The sequence below is a fragment of the Hippoglossus stenolepis genome, chromosome 5, assembly GCF_022539355.2.
Source record: "Hippoglossus stenolepis isolate QCI-W04-F060 chromosome 5, HSTE1.2, whole genome shotgun sequence".
NCBI lineage: Eukaryota > Metazoa > Chordata > Actinopteri > Pleuronectiformes > Pleuronectidae > Hippoglossus > Hippoglossus stenolepis.
The window spans coordinates 18,580,867-18,599,058 of NC_061487.1; the positions used below are offsets into that span (position 1 = coordinate 18,580,867).

General features: G+C 41.0%; 1 protein-coding gene across 2 annotated transcripts; it reads left to right on the forward strand.

The window, feature by feature from the left end:
* The first annotated feature begins 203 nt into the window (after positions 1-203).
* rfx4 (regulatory factor X, 4) lies at positions 204-18,192 on the forward strand. Of its 2 annotated transcripts, none has more exons than XM_035157073.2 (19): positions 204-1,095; positions 1,209-2,113; positions 4,408-4,494; positions 4,635-4,695; positions 7,454-7,577; positions 8,861-8,922; positions 9,254-9,467; positions 9,930-10,007; positions 10,124-10,287; positions 10,840-10,940; positions 11,074-11,132; positions 11,257-11,401; positions 11,714-11,808; positions 12,314-12,431; positions 13,650-13,769; positions 14,487-14,648; positions 14,778-14,943; positions 15,058-15,196; positions 16,768-18,192. In XM_035157073.2, the coding sequence occupies exons 2-19, from the start codon at positions 2,071-2,073 to the stop codon at positions 17,038-17,040; spliced, it is 2,211 nt and encodes a 736-aa protein (XP_035012964.1). In that variant the 5' UTR covers positions 204-1,095; positions 1,209-2,070; the 3' UTR covers positions 17,041-18,192. The 2 variants fall into 2 exon arrangements, with proteins under 2 accessions (XP_035012964.1, XP_035012966.1); XM_035157075.2 differs by having other exon boundaries at positions 205-1,095; positions 14,817-14,943.

Genomic DNA, 18,192 nt, shown 5'->3' on the forward strand with positions numbered 1-18,192 from the left:
AATGACCTTTATAATTTAATTTGATCAAATGTCTTATTATTTTCTGATCCTTAAATATCTGTTCACATTTTGTATTTCTTCTCAAAAACAACTCAAACAATGACATTATGTTGCTAATTAATTTATTAAATAAATAATTTATGAAAATTGTTAAACAAAAACATTTAATTATCTCTAAGTCCATGATGGACTGATGTATTGTTGATACATATTTTCTGCTTGATGTAAAAACATCCATCCGAAACTAACAACCTGCTTCTAAAGGTTAAAATTAGTTTTATTAGTGTTTATTTTTTATTAAAAGATGTTTTATGTTTGTCAGTAGAAAGTGGACGACGACTCGGCTGGAGGACAAACACAACGATGTTGAGTGACAACGTACAGAAACAAACAGAGCAGCAGCCTCATTCACGTCAGCGGGAAGAAGAGAAAGTTTCTTTGAGTCGTACAGTTTCCTCTTTTTAAACCGAAGCCTTAACACCAGCAACGTGTCGTATGTAGCGTAACCATACCCCCCACTCGCACATACACACATGACTCGACTGGGGCCTTTTCACTGAACAAAAGCAGCACACATCCGTTTGTGTGTGTGAGAATAGGACGAGTGGAAGAGGCTCTCTGGAGGCTGCACCTGTCCTATTTTATGAGGCTCTAATAAGCAGATAACGGGATGGAAAAAAAAAGAGCGTCCACCGACTCCACCTTCTCCTTATTTGACAGAAATTAATTAGATCCTATGTTGAGGTCACGGTTTTGCACTAACGACCATTTAGGCCCCTTTTGAATATTAAGTTATTAAAGGGTCGTTATGGTGTTTTACTTGTGATTTATTCAGTTTAACGTCAAAATGAATTTCTGTTTTTTAGTCGTCTTGTCCTTTCACCCGTTCCAGCAGCTTTCTCCTTCCTGTAGGACTCTGAGCAGATGCACATCCCTGTTTTAACAAACTGTGACTGTGCACGTTGTCTCGTGGCATGTCGCTGCCGCCCTGTCCCACCCGTGCTCCCAGGTGGCTGCACGTTGTGTGTCGGCGAGCAGCGGCATCAGCGCCTGCGCAGTGCCGGAGAGAGTCCTCCCTTTGCTATCCATGGTGTGGTGAGTAATTCAGCCATAATCCGCCTTTCTCCTCTCCCCTCTTCTTTCCCCTTCTCCTCTCCCCCTCTCCTGTGGTTCCATTCATATTCTAATCACAGCTTTCCCTTCTCCAGCTCTCAGGCACTCCATCAGAGCCCTCCCAGCCTCGGGCTTTGCACTTTTACTTCCCCCCCTTTGTGACCGTTCCCTCTTCTCCCAGGCACACCAAAACTAAGCAAAAGAGTGAGCGAAAAGAGGTGAAAACGCCCATTAATAAATCCACACTTGTGCCGTTTGTAGCATGTTTCGATACATGTTCGAGCACATGACGCGTCGGCCGTGTGGCAGAGTTGTCACGAACACGGTGTAATGGTGGAACGGGGTGGTGAGGGAATGTGGCAACAAGTTTCTGAGGGACGTGAAGCCGCAGTTAGAATCAGCAGCAGAGGTTGTGTATGTTTGTCTGGAGCTGGGAGGTGTATAAAACTTAAATTAAATGCCATAATGGAAGATGGGGAGGCCACAGTGTTGGGACTGTGTAGATCTAAGCCTCTTTTTTTTTCGTTGGGAGGGAGCTTTTCTTATTCAAAACAGCCCCACAAAAGACTTCCAGTGAGCCTTGCCACATCCCCATCTGACTTGGGGCCATTCATCAGCCTTCCAAGCCTATCAATGACATGTCCCCATCAGGGCTCCTATAAAATCAGCCCCTTTCCCATGAAACATCAGCAAACATTTTGACGGGTCTGGCTTTCCCCCCGCTGGATTTCTGGAGTCTCTTACCCCCCACCACCCTCTTTCCTCCCTTATTCCCACCTCCCCCCTCTCCTCCGCCAACACCACCCCTCTCTGGGCGAACCTCAGATCCTCAACATCTCCTGTGACGGGCAGTGGTCACGGAAACACTGAGCGAGACCAGGGGAGAGCCGCCGAGGAGGGGGAAGCGTGCACTAAGCCATTTTCTTGGAGGAGCAGAGCGTTGTTGATGGGAAGAGGATGCATTGCGGGCTGCTGGAGGAGCCTGATATGGATTCCACAGGTCAGTCCCCTTCAACTCTGCTTGTGTGGATGTGTGAAGAAAATCTGCTTCTGTTCAGAGACGTTGTGCGTTGAGTGTTTCTGCTGCTGCTCCTCTGGACGTCTCGAACTCGCTCTGTGTGGGTGTTCGGCTGCCTGGCTGTTGATTTAAAACTTTTTCTCATCTCTTTTTTTAAGGTTTTAATTACTCATTATCTATTCGACATTGTTTTTGGTCACATGCAGTAACGAGCAGTGTGTTATGTCACACACAGACTTCTGTGGATTGAAGAAAAGTCACAGAAAACATGGAGTAGTCTTTAAAACCTACAACAGGTGGTTTCTTGTCTGTTCAGTAGAAGTAGTTTTGGAAATTGCACTGATCAGTAGTTGTGGGGAAATAAAAACAAGTGCACATCAATGAGCAGCATCATGCACCTGTTTTTAGTTTCTTTTTCTGCTTTTAGTGTAAACCTGGAAAACTAAAGAATTTATTCAGCTGCAAACTGAAGAATTTAATTTAAAAAAAAATTGAAAGAAAAACAAGTGATGCAGAGGTGGAGTTATTTCTTAAAATTAAAACATGTTTGATTAATGAATTTTCATTAAGCCTCAGTCATGGAAAAAGCACATTTTGCTGCTGCAGTTTAAAGCAGTAAAGTCTTGAATGTGTGTTAATAAATGAGTGAACATCTGTTTCACTTGTTGATCGAATTTAATCCAATTATTTCCATCCCCAACTTATCTGCTCCTGTGGCAAATGAAGCTTGAGATCTGAGCCTCTGTGGAGAATTAGCTTCACTTCACTGGATTCACTTTTTCATTTGGTTTTCATTTGTTTTTCTTTAGTTTTTTTTCCCATCAAACAGAAACAAACGCTGTCAGTAAATGTTAAGAAATGTCAGCGACAAACATGTGGTGTTTTATTCAATGTTTATATGCAAATTCTCAGGCTGTTGGTTTTTTTTATTGTGTAAGAGACATTATAATTAGGATGTTATACAGAATACTTATAATCAGAATAATATAAAAGCTGATGATGATCAAAGCCACTGTAATAGAGTCAAAAATAAGCTTCTAATTATTGTAATAACTTAAAAATCTAAAACCTATGCACGTCTTCGAGGTCTGTGACGATGAGACTCTATATGCAGCCGCATCTTTTTTTCTGTCAGCTCACGCCGAACATCGACATGCAGAACCTCGTCGTGTGTAAACTTCTCAAACTTTTCAGTGTCCCTGACCTTCTGTGAATGGGCTGCACCAACAGGTCCTTCTGCCAACAGGCTGTCCTAGCAACAGATGTAATGGTGACAGTCGCCAGGTCACAAACAGAAAAAAAGAGATTTACTCAATTAAATAAATGCTTTGTGAACAGTTTATGCTTTAGATTTGATTAGTAACTGGTTTTTACTTTAGTTTGGCATGTGGAGCGTAAAGTTCTGATCATTTCCATTTTAGGTTCCATAGTATTTTTTATTTTCCAGTTCAATGAAGAATATTCTCCTTTTTGTTTGGCTCTCCCTTCGTAATGTTAAGTTTAATACAACTGGCTGATAAAGAAGAAGCTGTGACTTAGCGTTATAGAAAAATTAAATTCAGAAAATGCTTTCTTACATTTCTTGCATTAGCTACACACAATTTCAAAAAAATTATTTCCTAATGACATTTATCAAATACTAAATCCTTTCTTTGAAGAAATCAAAGAAATTTTAAATGGATTTCCACTCGGTCAGGCAGGTTCCACATGAAAGCTCTGGTGTTTTGCTGCAGCTCGGTCACAGAAAGCACACCAGTCGTGCTATTTCTAAGTAGAAATTAAAACGGGACAATGGCCTCTATTCCAGCAGACTGCCTCAGTAATGTGCACAGGCTCTTTTAAGCAAGTGTGTACGCTCGTAGTCTCCTGGGAACAATGCTGGATTCCTGCCGTCTCGGTGAAAACATCTCAAATAGAGCCATGGCTGCTGCGCTGCCCATACAATCCACTGTTGTCAGCTCACCCTGTCACATTAGTGACATTTATAGTGTCTGTGCACGCAGCGATTTTCACTGTTTGTGTAAATATGGCTTTGGCTGCGAGTTCAATTCAGTTTTGAAATTGACAGGTTTTCAGTTTAAAGTAAAAAGCTCAAAACTAGTAGAAAACAGCTGTAAGTGATGTTTTACCCAAAGGACAATAAAAAGTGTCCAGTGTTAAATTCTTAAAATCTTCTTACAGATTCACAATTTCTTATTCACTTGTCTAAATGACATTATGCAACGTTTTTGCTGAGTAATAAGAGGAGATCTTTGGTCCTTGGTGTCTTTTCTTAGAGAGTTGGATTGAAAGATGCCTCAACGAGAGCGAGAGCAAGCGATACTCGAGTCACACGTCTCTGGGGAACATGTCCAACGATGAACGTAAGCACGACAAACGCTGTTACAACTAATCTACTGAATTCACTGAGGATTCTTACAAACTGCTGTTGGTTAATATCATGTCATGTTTGGCACATTGTGTCCGGTTATATGTGAAACTCTGCATGTGTTGTTTGTTACAGATGAAGAAAAAGAAAATAACAGAGCCTCTAAACCACATTCGACACCAGCTACTCTGGAATGGTGAGTTTAACAAAACATCTGAATGTTTTATTCTTTATTCCTCTGTAAAACTAAAGCTAATTAAAAAAATTATACTTTTATGTTCATCAGCAGACAATATATATTAAATAAAAAATAAAAAATTTAAGATAGGCTTCTAAATAAAATCTGAGGTTTTTGTTTAATCATTATTTTTACTCAAGCTGTCCCTTATTTTGTGGAACATAGAGAAAATACGAAAAATTAAGTTGACAATTAGTTGAATTTATTCTGACTTCAATAGTACACACGTTAGTACACATGTTTTACAGTGTGGTTCATCATTTTCAGCCATGTTAATATCATAACTATATTTATTTCAATAGTTTTACATGCAGATGAAAACATGAACACAAGATTCTTCACACACTCATTTATTTCTGACCTCATCATGGCGATAAAAGTACAATTTACATTATGTGCCACTAAAATTCCTTTTGTGATAGAACATTTATAATAGTTTGTATTTTACAACCTCATCAGATTATTAAGATCAATGTTTATACGTAAAATACAAACCTCATACTTGTGTATGACCAATGACCCCTGTTTCTTAACAGCATTAAAACACACTCTTAAATCAGTATTAATATTAATTTAAGCCCATGTGTGTTTTATTGGTCATGGGGCTGTGCAACAGGCCACAAGTGTGAGGTTTGTATTTAACGTAGTAACATTGATCTTAATAATCTAATGAGATTGTATATTTGACTTCACATCCTCCACATGTACAAAATACAAAGCTCATAGTTGTGGCCTGTTGCCGAGCCCCATGACCAATGACACCTGTTACTTAACAGCATTAAAACACACATGGGCTTAAATGAATATTAATACTGATTTAAGCTGCACTGTGGGGGGGCTTAAACCCAGGGTGAGGAGGATGAGTGGAGTCACTTACCAGTTATTTTATTCTTAAAGAGAGGCAGTATCGACTCAAATTATATTTTAACTGCCCCCTTTAATATATTTATAATGTTTTTATAGCAGGATTAAAAGTAAACAATGTATTATTTTTATTTTACAAATGTATTCATGAATTTTTGATTGAGAAATAATCCAGAAACAAAACATGTGGTCACAGGACTGTTGGACCCTAATTTACATCAAATATTTGGAAAACTCAGAAAAACTAGGTCTTTGTTTACACCAGGACAAAATGATAAACACATTACTGATTTAATTAGTTTTGAAAATGTGAAAACTTTAAAAGAAAATTGCCTTTTTTATTTTTGTTCAGAAGAGTTCACAGCTTTTTAAGGGGCATAAAAAGTCAGGTCAAAGACTTTATCTTCAATAACTCACAAAACATAAAGTAATGTCTCATAAAACGGCAGCATGAGGCTCTTACGTCAGGATATTCCATTAGAAAACAAGTGCAGTATAGAGGAATTTATTTAAGACGTAGAAATAAGGTAAGAAATGCAAAATATTGTTAGAAGTGAAAGTGCAGTTCGTTCCCGTCATGAAAGTCCAGACTCCATTCTCCCATTCTGTCCTTCAGATAAGTGACCACATGATAGTTTCTATTGTTGAATGATCAGGGGCCACAAATGTAAAGATGGACATTACATTTATTAATGATATTATACATTATAAATTTGAGTCATTAAAGAAGAGGTTGTTGTTCCAAACATTGAAAACTGCACAAAACAGAATCATTTCCAAATCTGGTGGCCACATTATCATCATCACTAACTACAGCACAGTGAGACAGATACCTTCTCTTTCGGTACCTTTTGAATATGATAAATCATATAAAATAAATCAACTTAATATCAACGTTCCACAAATGTGTGCGGTTCAATGCCACGTCAGCAGTTACTGGTGATGATGTGTCCCTCAAGGCTCAATATGGGCCTTTGCTAATTTGGTAATTTGACATTTTCTTGTTTCTTGTAAATTGTGGATGATGTTTTTTCTATTCTCAAGCCAACGCTTTAAAGCTGCAGTGAGTGGTTTCTTTTCGGGACCATTAGGGGGCGGTACATCCAGTAGCGCATCATCCACGATGAAAGTCAATATTACGTCTCGGCAAGATTTGCTTCAGCGGCAGAATGTAGATGGTGAATAAAAGGAACCCAGAAGAATAACAAAGAACAAACAGGCCGATAAGAAATGAACCAAATCAGAGCCACATCAGTGACGGCAACAAAGTTCTTCAGTTTTAACAGACCCAACAAAAAGCAATTTAATGACACAAGAAGCAAGAGCTATGTTTCCCCTTTTCTTTGGGATCTGCAATACTGGACATTCTTTCACATTATAAGCAAGTGTGTCAATGCACATACATTTTACAGTAACACGGCGACTATGATGTGCATCATGTAGAGAGGATTTATTTACACATAATTTACTCTAACTGTCTAGACCCTGACATTCAGGACGACTCTTGAACCGACACAGCGGTTTATAAGCAGGAACAGCAACCAGAGAAGTATCCAAACAGTACGATAGAAAGTATGATACAATATTACTGCCAATGTTGGAGAATTTTACCAAAATGCAGATATGTCGTGGATTTTTCTACAAAATCACCCTCTTACATAAATAAATAAAAACATTAACATTGTTTTCACCTCATAAAATGCTTTTATTGCTCTGCTGTAAAATCCATACACATTTTCCACCATATTTACCAGAAATGTCATTGTTTTCTCAGTTCATCTAATTTATGTTGAAATGTTGTATTAACAAGTACCAAAGTTGTTTTGATTCTGATGAATCTCACTATTCACAGGCTAGAGGAGAACTATGAGATAGCCGAAGGTGTGTGTATCCCCCGAAGTGCCCTGTACATGCACTACTTAGACTTCAGTGAGAAGCAGGACACACAGCCTGTGAACGCAGCCAGTTTTGGAAAGGTAAGACTACATTCTTCTGTGCAGATGAAAGTCAAACAGTCTGGACACGTCCTCATTCACACCTTCATCCAGTTTAACTCAAACCCATCCTGAAATGTATTAAAAGTCATTGAAAGTCATTAACGCCAAAGGACTCAAACAGAAGAAGAGACGAGGCGGCAGTCAGATGTTAGAGCCTCTGTGAAAAGCAATAATCACATCCAGTCAATCAGCCGTGAGCCTCAGTCTCTGACCATTTCATGCCTGGCTTGGTTTTGCTCGGGCTCTGGCTGCTGTGTTGGAGTAATATCGTCTGCAGCTCAGTGTGAAGCAAAGCTCTGTGGCCGCTCACTGAACACATAATCTAGAGCCAAAGGAGATGTGCTTTCGTCTGTTCCCACAACCCCAACAAGTTCCTCAGCCTGCCTACCCCCAGCCATCCCCTGTACCCTGGACTCCGGCCCCAACCCCCAACCCCAGGCCCACCCCCGCCCCTTTGCAGCTCCTGTCGGAAGATATTGAAAAAGAGAAGGGGCCTGGATTAATGTGTAATTAAAGGAAATTTGGAAGGGTGAGATGTTGCGGAATGTTAGATCAGTGGCTGGAGCAGTGTGGGGTGTCCTTTAGGAAGGCTTCATTGATTCAGGACAAAAAAACGAGAGAGGGCCCGGACTGCCTCCCTGTCTGCTCATTTATCAAGCGGGGCCTGACAGAAACTTCACAGCTTGGCCTCTTTTTTCATCCCACACAATGGAGAGCTACACTGTTTGCTAAAGTTTCTGCACCAGGAGCTGGACCAAGGATCCAATCTCTTTGGACAAAAAGAGAGGAGAGGAAGAAGGAGGGAGTGGGGGAGAGAAAGAGAGAGGGAGGGAGAGGGGATGGATGAGGGGAGACTGTTGATATAGAAAAAAAAAAAAATAGTAATACCCCTGGATGTCATAAATGGATGGTTCTCAAAGCTTTTATTTTCCTCCCAGACCTCCCAGTGGACACAGCGATGAGACGTTCATGTTGTTCTGCTGACAAACTTTATTAAACACTTTATCATAAGGAACTGAATGAACAGAGTATTACAGAATATACTTTATATTTACATATTTTTCCGTTCATTAATACATACTGTCACTAACACATAGATTTATACTATCCACCGAGTAAAAAAATGCAGAAGTCAATATTTTATAAAGATTTTATTTGACTTCATTTGACTCCTTTTCTTTTTCACTTCATTTTTATAAACTACTGTAAAAGGCTCAGATTAATCTGATATAAATTAACTTTCTCTCTCCCACAATCCACAGATCATAAGGCAACAGTTTCCAGCGTTAACTACCAGAAGACTGGGGACGAGAGGGCAGTCCAAGTAAGTTGGTTTAGTTTGGCTTTTGTCTTAAAAGATCTAAACACAAAAATACACATATTCATGAAGAGAAAAACATGAAAAATCTCTGAACATAAAGGGACATTTCTTCTTCAAACTTACTGCAAATTTATACAAATCTATCTGATACAAAGCAGATTTAAAATTGTAGCATAGGTGAGAATAGATTCATGAGAATGATCTGATTGAAGACATTTGATGAAACACTTGTACATTTATATAAAAAGCTAATTTTTTTCTTTCACCGTTGTCGATAGTAGTATTACTTGTACTCGACGAGGGGAGAATAACCCACGTCTCCTCCTCTCCGCAGGTACCACTACTACGGCATCGCGGTGAAGGAGTCCTCTCAGTACTATGACGTGATGTACTCCAAGAAGGGAGCGGCGTGGGTGAACGAGACGGGGAAGAAAGAGGTCACCAAGCAGACAGTGGCGTATTCACCGCGCTCCAAACTCGGGACGCTCCTGCCAGAGTTTCCAAATGTCAAAGACCTAAATTTGCCTGCCAGCCTGCCAGAAGAGAGGGTAAACAGGAGTTTTAAAAGTCCATCCTTACAGCCCCCCCACCCAATCGCCCCTCTCATCCCACCTCTCCCTGCCATCTCTGCGCCCCCTCTGGCTCTTTTATCTGGATTTCCACTTGGTCTGCGTTTAGAGAAGGACCCCGAGGATTTATATGCTGGCTCCTCACTAACTCTTAATCTTTTGGGGGAGATAATAAGATCTAGCAATGACAAAGGACAGGCACTAGCTGTCCAGCTTTTAAAGAGGGGCCATGATTTTAAATGGTTTGTGTTTTTCTGATCTCTAAAGCTCGTTTTATATTACTCCGCTCCAGCCTAGACCTGTTACGTGTATTTATTGGTTCACATGCTTTGTTTAAGATTTATTCTCTTGTTTTTGTACCACGGTTTTCCACCAAAAGAGAGAGAAAAAAGCTATTAAGTGTGTGATGCAATTAGATGAATGTTGTGTTGTTGCCCACAGGTGTCAACCTTCATCATGATGTACAGAACGCACTGTCAGAGGATACTGGACACTGTGATTCGAGCCAACTTCGACGAGGCAAGGCGTCTCTTTTAACCCTTGTTTTTTTTAAATCAAATTCTGTTTTGCAGAAAGTTTGATTGTGTGTAACTGTTTGTATGTAACGTCATGGTGTGTGTGTTTGTTGTGTGCAGGTCCAAAGCTTCCTGCTGCACTTCTGGCAGGGCATGCCCCCCCACATGCTCCCTGTTCTCGGCTCCGCCACGGTGGTGAACATAGTCGGTGTTTGTGACTCCATCCTCTATAAGGCCATCTCTGGGGTGCTGATGCCCACCGTCCTGCAAGCACTGCCTGATAGGTGAGTCGTGCTGGAGCCTCCACTTGACTACAGACTTTTATTTTTGCAAACCTGCAGTTTGGATTAAAGGCTCACGCATGTCTTTTGTGTATTCATGTCTAAAATAAAATTGTTCTTACAGTTTGTCTATCAAATGATCTTCATACATTTTAAAATTGTATTTAATGATCGTCTGTCTCGTCATTTCACAGGAGAGTTCCTCTTTTCCAGAAATAATATTTAAGAATTACAGAAACATTTTGAATCAACTTTGGAAAGTTTGGAGAAAGCAAAACCTTTAACAATGTGTCAGCTTTAAATTATTTTCTGGATTTTTAAGCACGCTTATTAAATTTGAGGTTGAAATGAGGAGTCAATAAATCAATTGAAAAACTCAATTGTTCAAATGATTTTTCAAAAACACCATTGTTAGACATAAATAATATTCCGCCATGTTTCCAGCCTCCCAAACGTGAGGATTTGTCCTTTTTCTTTTTCCACTTACTGGATTTTTCTTTTCCTGTAGCTGTTTACCTAATAGATTTCCATGTTTCTGTTTTCTCTCATTTACAGTTTGACTCAGGTTATTCGAAAATTTGCCAAACAGCTCGATGAGTGGCTTAAAATAGCACTTCATGACCTTCCTGAAAACCTGAGAAGCATCAAATTTGAATGTAAGTATCAAATCCGCTGTTAACATCTTAAAAACAGGCATTCTAAAAATTGTATTTGAAAAAAAAAAAGAAAGCATGATGAAATAAATGATGATTCACAGGAGTAACCACACTCTTATTTTTTTGTTGCCAGTATCGAGGAGATTTTCTCAGATTCTAAAGCGACAAACATCGTTAAACCATCTCTGTCAGGTACGTGTCGGGCTCTGAATGTTTTTTTCTTTTAATAAAATCCATATGAAGGGCTGATCGCGCCTGATAAGCGATACGGGTATTTGCTCGTGTGAGTAATATTGTTGATGCATCTGTCCCCAAGGCGTCGCGGACTGTGATAAACAGCGCCGACATCACCTTTCAAATGCTGGAGGACTGGAGGAATGTGGACTTGAACAGCATCACCAAGCAGACACTTTACACCATGGAGGACTCACAAGAGGAGCACAGGCAGCTCATTATCCATTGTAAGTCTATGCAGTTAAACTGACTCCACTCTAACACGTCCAGCCGCACACAGAATTACACTCTACCTTCACGCAAACAACACACCGAGCGACAATCATTCCCACGACCGGCAGAGTCAAAGCAGTAATGATGGAGAGCAAAAGGTTAAAAAGGTTCACTCTGCTCTGAAACACCCTGCGGAGCATCTCCAGTCATCAGTCCTGATGGGATCAGGGGTCACAGATACGCAGAAGCCGTCGCAGGGAGATGTTTGTTTTAGTCTCGGGTGATGTTGAATTCTACGTAACCTGACGTTCTGCCTCCTGTCACAGTGTATCAGGAGTTCGACCGCCTGCTGGAGGAGCAGTCTCCGATCGAGGCGTACATCGAGTGGCTGGACACCATGGTGGACCGCTGTGTCGTCAAGGTCAGACAGAAAATACTGCTATCCAGAAAAACTGCTCTTTAAACGTGCACTGACTAGGCACCTTTTTGTAAAAAGTAAATGGTCAAGTCCCACAGATTTAAACAGATTCTGAGAAGTGACTTCAACTAAATGTTTAAAGTATTTGCACAGCAGATCACTTTGCCCTTAAAAAGACACCTGCGGCTCAAAGCCACTCGATTCTGCGTGTCTTTTTACACACAGGCACTTAGCCTGCAATCCTCCCAGTTAATGATGTCTTCAAGCTTCCCATTTGCGTCCATTATGGCCAGATATGGGCTTGTAAAATGTGGTCGCCCTGGCAACGTCTTGGACTGCCCAGACAATAGTTCAATGGGAAGGCGTGTCCCCGGGGGCAAATTAAATAGTTGACTTGTTGACATGTTTTTCGTTCCTAAGGGTTAAGCCCCAATACGGACCCGGGGGTTAATTCTACCCCGGCGTCCCGACCCTTCCCCCTCTTTTCTCATGGAAATGTTCTCTCTAGGTGGCAGGGAAGAGGCCCGGCTGCCTGAAGAAGGTGGCCCAGCAGTTCCTGCTGATGTGGTCGTGTTTCGGTACCAGAGTGATCCGGGATATGACCCTCCACAGCGCGCCAAGCTTCGGTGAGCGGCTAATGCTTTGTCATCATCCCTGCAACAGGCGGGAAATACGCGGGTTTGACAGAGTGTACAGGGAATAGTTACTGCACGTTGTAAGATGAGCATCAAAACCTGAAATGGATTTCAATCCCATCTGAATCACATATTAAACAAAGTCTGTGCCTGAATGTAGCTGTTTATACACAGATCTTTGATTTTTAGTTAATTCTGCTCCACATAAGGATCAATGAACACTTGGAAGAATTTGCACTGAGCATTTTACACTTTAATCAATTGAGCAAAATTATTATATTATATATAAATTGAACCTAGATTTAATAACCCTTAACCAGGGATGTCCATATAAAAAGAGCGAGTCGAGTCTTCTCATATTTATAATATAATGATAATACATTTTATTTATATAGCACTTTTCAAGCCCAAGCACAAAGTGTTTTCCAACGATGTCTGGAGTTTGTCCTATATCACCACTGATGAGTGAAACTGGTTTAAACTTTCAGTATCATCATATAAACATTTCAAGATTCTCAAAGGAAGATTCTCAGGAAGAACTAGTAAATCACTCTGGAAATTGCCGGTGCTTGTTGTGCGCGGCCGAGGTTTGCACCAAGTGAAAAGCAGTGAAAATGAAAGAAAAGCAAATGGCCTCTCTTTCCTGTACTTGTCTCTTTGGCCGTGTCTGTGAATATCAAAGACACAGCTGGTTGCGGTGTTTTGATAGAGCAGGTCTCCGTGCACAAACAGCTAATTAACAAAAGCCGACCCCCCGCCACCGTGCACCCGATGTGTTTGCCTGTCTTTTCCATTTTACGACCGGTCAGTATTATACCCTGCTCCCCCTAAATAGCCACAAGTGTTTATTATGCGCACGGTGGCGGCGGCGACCGGCACAATGACACAATTGTGACACTCCCTCACATGCCAGGGTCTCATCTTCCGCGCGACCCCAGGGTCAGCTGACATATTTCTGGCACTGGGTCGGTACATGGAAACCAGCGCACTTGCTTCCTTCTAATAACAGGGGCCGTCCTGTCAGTGTGCAGGATGTGAAGTCATCAAACAGATGCTTTTAGAAACATCTTTATGGTCGTCATCATTAATGTCTTCCACTGGCATCTTTTTCAACTGAGCCTCACTCACTGTCACCAAGTCACTTCTTTAACCTGATGAAGTCAAAGCTGTTTTTGATGAATAACACTTCTTCTGTGTGTTTGTGTCCAGGCTCCTTCCACCTGATCCACCTCATGTTTGATGATTATGTTCTTTACCTGCTGGAGTCGCTGCACTGCCAGGAGAGATCCAACGACCTCATGAGGGCCATGAAGAGTGAGGGCAGCACAGGTGAGGCCGCTGCACGTACAATAAGTTGTCTGCAAAAATATGTTATGTATTAGTTTGTTGGGTTGATATGGTTTGAATTATATAAGTTTGTTCAGTGTGAAGCCATCACCTTGGGCTTAGGAAATTATGATGTATATTTTTCACTTTTTTGGACATTTTACGTTCCACATGGTAAACAATTAATTGAGAAATTAACCAATCACTGAAATAATTGTTAATTAAAATTTTTACTGGTTTATATTTGACGTAATCAACAATATAATAAATAAGTTTTAAAAATCTTTACAGCTTAAAATGTCAAAGGATTTATTTTACTGGACAATTATGAGGCCTAATTGCAGATTAGAAAGAAAATCCCCCCCCCATAAAAAATCTTTTGTGTTTAGTGCCCATTTTAATCTTCTCATTAATCCATAAATGCTGAGGAACTGTGACATGTGCCCATTTCTGTAATTATGGGTTTATTTACTGTAATAGATATAGAACAGTTTAATAAGTTTAATGTAATATACCTTCAACAATGAATAGAAAAATAGGAAACTTGAATTATTCGTTCTTTCTCATGTCATTGAGTTTCAATCCAAACATGTTTCACTAATGAACACAAAGAGTTTGAACCTCTCAGAGTAACCGTAGATACATTTTGGCTCTTTAACACCAAACACAGCTTCTTGTATTAAAAAGTTCAAATGTTCTGTCGTCTTTTCTCACCTTCAGCAGAGAGAGAGGAGGAGTTCCCGGTGACAGAAACCACTCCCACCTCCCCATCCCCAGGATCCTTCTCTCCTGCTCGCTCCGTCCACTCTGTGGGCGTCTCCTCCACCAGCTCCCCCACAGCGGCCGTGTCTCCAGAGTACACCGGAGTCCCTACCACCACAGGTGAGGCAGGCATCAGTCACACACACACACACACACGCACGTATAAAAAAAGCAGGGTGTAACAGGGTTCACTGAGCATAGGTTCTCTGCGCCAACACATTTGTCTCTGTGTCTATATATGTCTACCAGGCGCTGTTCAGTCATATACCTGGTCCCTTACATACACAGTGACAACAGCAGGCGGCTCCGCTCCAGAGGCCGGACAGCAGCTGTCCTGTATGAGGAACAGCGCTCCAGTCCCTCCTCCCTCCTCCGCACACCGGTTGCCAGTGTACACCCACAGAGAGGAGCATGGGTAATTATGATTTTCATGATTATGTTAAGTTTCAGTATGCTTAGTAAACTAGTAACTAAACTAGTACATTTTGTTGAATACTTTTTTTTTAACGCATTGCTAACTGCATTCTAGGTATACTGGCAGCTACAACTATGGCAGCTACGCCAACCAGCATCCTCACTCTATCCAGAGCCAGTACCCGAGTCTGGCCCATGAGCCGGCGCTCCCCGCCCCCCTCCACTACTCCGCCTACCACCGCTCATCTGCACAGGTCAGTGTCCGTCACCACAAAGACGATCCAATAACAATCAGTCAATGAATTGAATAATCAATAATTGAATTGAATTAATCCATTAAGGTAGGCATGAGCTTTTAAAATGTAAATCACAAATATAGGTGAAACAATTCAGGCAACTAAACTGTTTATATAACATATAATATATATTCACTGTATTAAGATAAATGACCAGTTTTATAAGTTACTCATCATTGATAAGAAAATACCTAAACTGAAGATATTAAGTTAACAAATCAGCTAAATTAAAAACTGAAGTACACATTATGCAAAATTATGCATATTTTCAGAATATTATGTTATATATATATAAAATTATGGGATGGTTTAATTAGTTATTTAGTTGATAAGAAGATGAAGAAGAAGCCTGAGAGTATATGCCCTGTAATACATGTCAGGATACAATATTTATAAAGTAATGTCTATTTAATTCATATATAATAAAGTACTCCTTTGTCAACTAGCAGCTCATGTGCAGTGGGTTTTTGGATGAGAATATCATCAGACTGTCTCTGAACTGTCCTGTGAAGGCAGACCTACACTTGAGTGAGGTGTTGTTCTGACGAGTCGGTGGTGTTACAGCTAATGTCCTGGCTGGTGAGAGTTTACTCTTTTGCTGGTAATTTCCTGTTAAGGGTCCTCCAGCCTCAACTGCTCATACAGTGGGAGGAGATCAGACAGGGGCCTCAGCGCCCAGCGTGTTTCTTAAAGTCCCAGAATCAGCCTCTCCACACAGCGGAAGCAGAGAAGTGAAAGGTGGCCCGGCCGGGGCAGAGAGGGGCCCTGCTCTGTTACTCCTCTTTCCAGCTCTCAATAGTCTCTTCATCTGTTTGAGCCCGTCGCCAAAGAGCAGGGCAAGGGGGCGTTTATTAAAATATTGTTATTCAATGGTTTCTTTTCTGCCTGTGAACAAGAGGCAGCTGAGGCGTCTGTTCTGCTCTCTGACCTGCAGTGACTGTCTTTTCCATGCCGTGGTCGCCCATAATGGATTCGACTGTCGTGTTTATATTTAGTGAGAAAAGGGAAAAGGGTCTAACTTCCTTTTTTTTTTTTTAAGACCGTCTGAGCTTAAATCGGGCACAATGCCGGAGCTTTGTACGTACCAGAGGTTGGAGATTGAGCTGAAACGAATAGAAAACTTTGTCGGATCCACATCTGTCCGAAATATTTCAGTCAACACGCAGATTTCCTCAGCTGGTGTTTGCGGTCAGGCACCAGGGGCAACAACAATAACACAGGAAGACCAGTTTTCCAGCTGATGTCTAATTTTCTTAAGTGGCCTAATTTTCTATTTTGTCCAGTCTGCTAAAACTTGTAAAGCAATTATCCTGACAGGAAATGATTGGTGGCAGGGTCAGTTCACACCCGATGTTACATGGTTATCACAGCTTCAAATATAATATGAACAGGAGTGTAGCTTGGAGGACATGGGACTTATATCTTCTCTAAATGATCTGAGAAAATTTGTGTTTCAGTTTATAAGTTAAAAAGTTTTAGTGTGATGACTTTTATTCCACTCATGTCTCTCCTCTTCTTCACCTCAACAGTACCAACTCAACGGTCAGATGTCTCGGATGGAGCCTTGCTTGATGGGCAGTACTCCTCGGTTGCACCCCACACCTGTGGCCTCTCGGTGGCCGGATGTGTCACCGACCAACAGCTGTTACACCAGCCCACCTATGCATTCATCCCGCTATGCCACCTCTGGGGACATGTACTCCCCCCTGGGCCCACGCAGGAACTCAGAGTACGAACACTCGCAGCATTTCCCCGGCTTCGCCTATATCAATGGAGAGGCCACCACAGGCTGGGCTAAATAGCCTTCAAACACTGAATTGCTATGTACAAGCTCCAGACCTGCCACACAGGTGGATGCAAAGTCTCTGGACACTTCCAATCAAGTACACGAAGGAGGAGCAGAGAGTGGAGAGTACCAATGCAAGGTAAAAAGGAATCATGGTGTGGACGTACAGACAATTTGAAAAGACTCATTCCGTCAATCACGCTGATGATTTCGGTGTTTGTCAAAACTTTCTTCAGCCAGCGATGGATGAAAACCATTAAATCATACAGATTGTCAAAACTTGCAGCAAAATCATTTTGACAGTGCAATGCTGCTGCCAAGCTGTGCCTTTGTTTTTAGGAATGTACACCTCTGCCCTCGTCGGTCTCACAAGTCACCGCGAACACATCCTCCCACCAGCCGTCAGTCAGTTACCTCTCTGACTGATGGACCAGTGTGTTGTAATCTGTTACTGACACCAGTACAATCTCAGTGACACCCCTGTCTCTTGTTTCTCAGCCCTGTGTAGCGTCGTGTCGTGAACTCACTGCAGCAGATAAATGATGAACTGCACTGCCTTAACGTTCTCATGGGACACCGGTATCAAACAGTGGCACAAAGCTAGAACTTAACAAGTGACAGATAGAAACTCATGAGAGACCTTGATCAGCGTGTGAAGGTGTCTTCATCTTGGATAGTGTTTTTAATGATTGAATGCTGTGACTCAGAAACAACTGTGTGAGTTTGTTTTGTCGCAAGCTTTTCTGCTGTTTTCCTGTGACCACATATATATACATATACATATATGTACATATAAATGTATATGTATATATATATATATATATATTTGAGTATGTATTTTCTGTAACTTTGTAACATGGTTTATTCTTTATTTTCTATGTTACAACTGGTACTTTGTTCTCTGTTTTGTATGGTTAGTAGAGGACGCATTAACCATTAATTAGGGTTGTGTGTTTTTATAATGCACTCAAAGCAACTGAGGACCTATTACCCTATGGGTATTTATAAAAAGGGAAAATATCAAAGTGTACAGTAACATGAATTCTAGTCACTTTCTTCTGTAAATAAAAGCACTGGAAACCATTTGTGGTGACTGTTAAACTATCACAGTCGAAACTGATGTGTATGTGGGAAAGATGTTGCCACATAAATAATTTCACAATCTAAA

Bases quoted from the DNA above. Each gene is read 5' to 3' on its own strand.
- rfx4 (XM_035157073.2), top strand. From the start codon at position 2,071: ATGCATTGCGGGCTGCTGGAGGAGCCTGATATGGATTCCACAG. The intron at 12,432-13,649 runs GTGAGCGGCTAA...GTTTGTGTCCAG, and splicing joins CCACAGCGCGCCAAGCTTCG to GCTCCTTCCACCTGATCCAC. The intron at 14,649-14,777 runs GTGAGGCAGGCA...TATGTCTACCAG, and splicing joins CGGAGTCCCTACCACCACAG to GCGCTGTTCAGTCATATACC.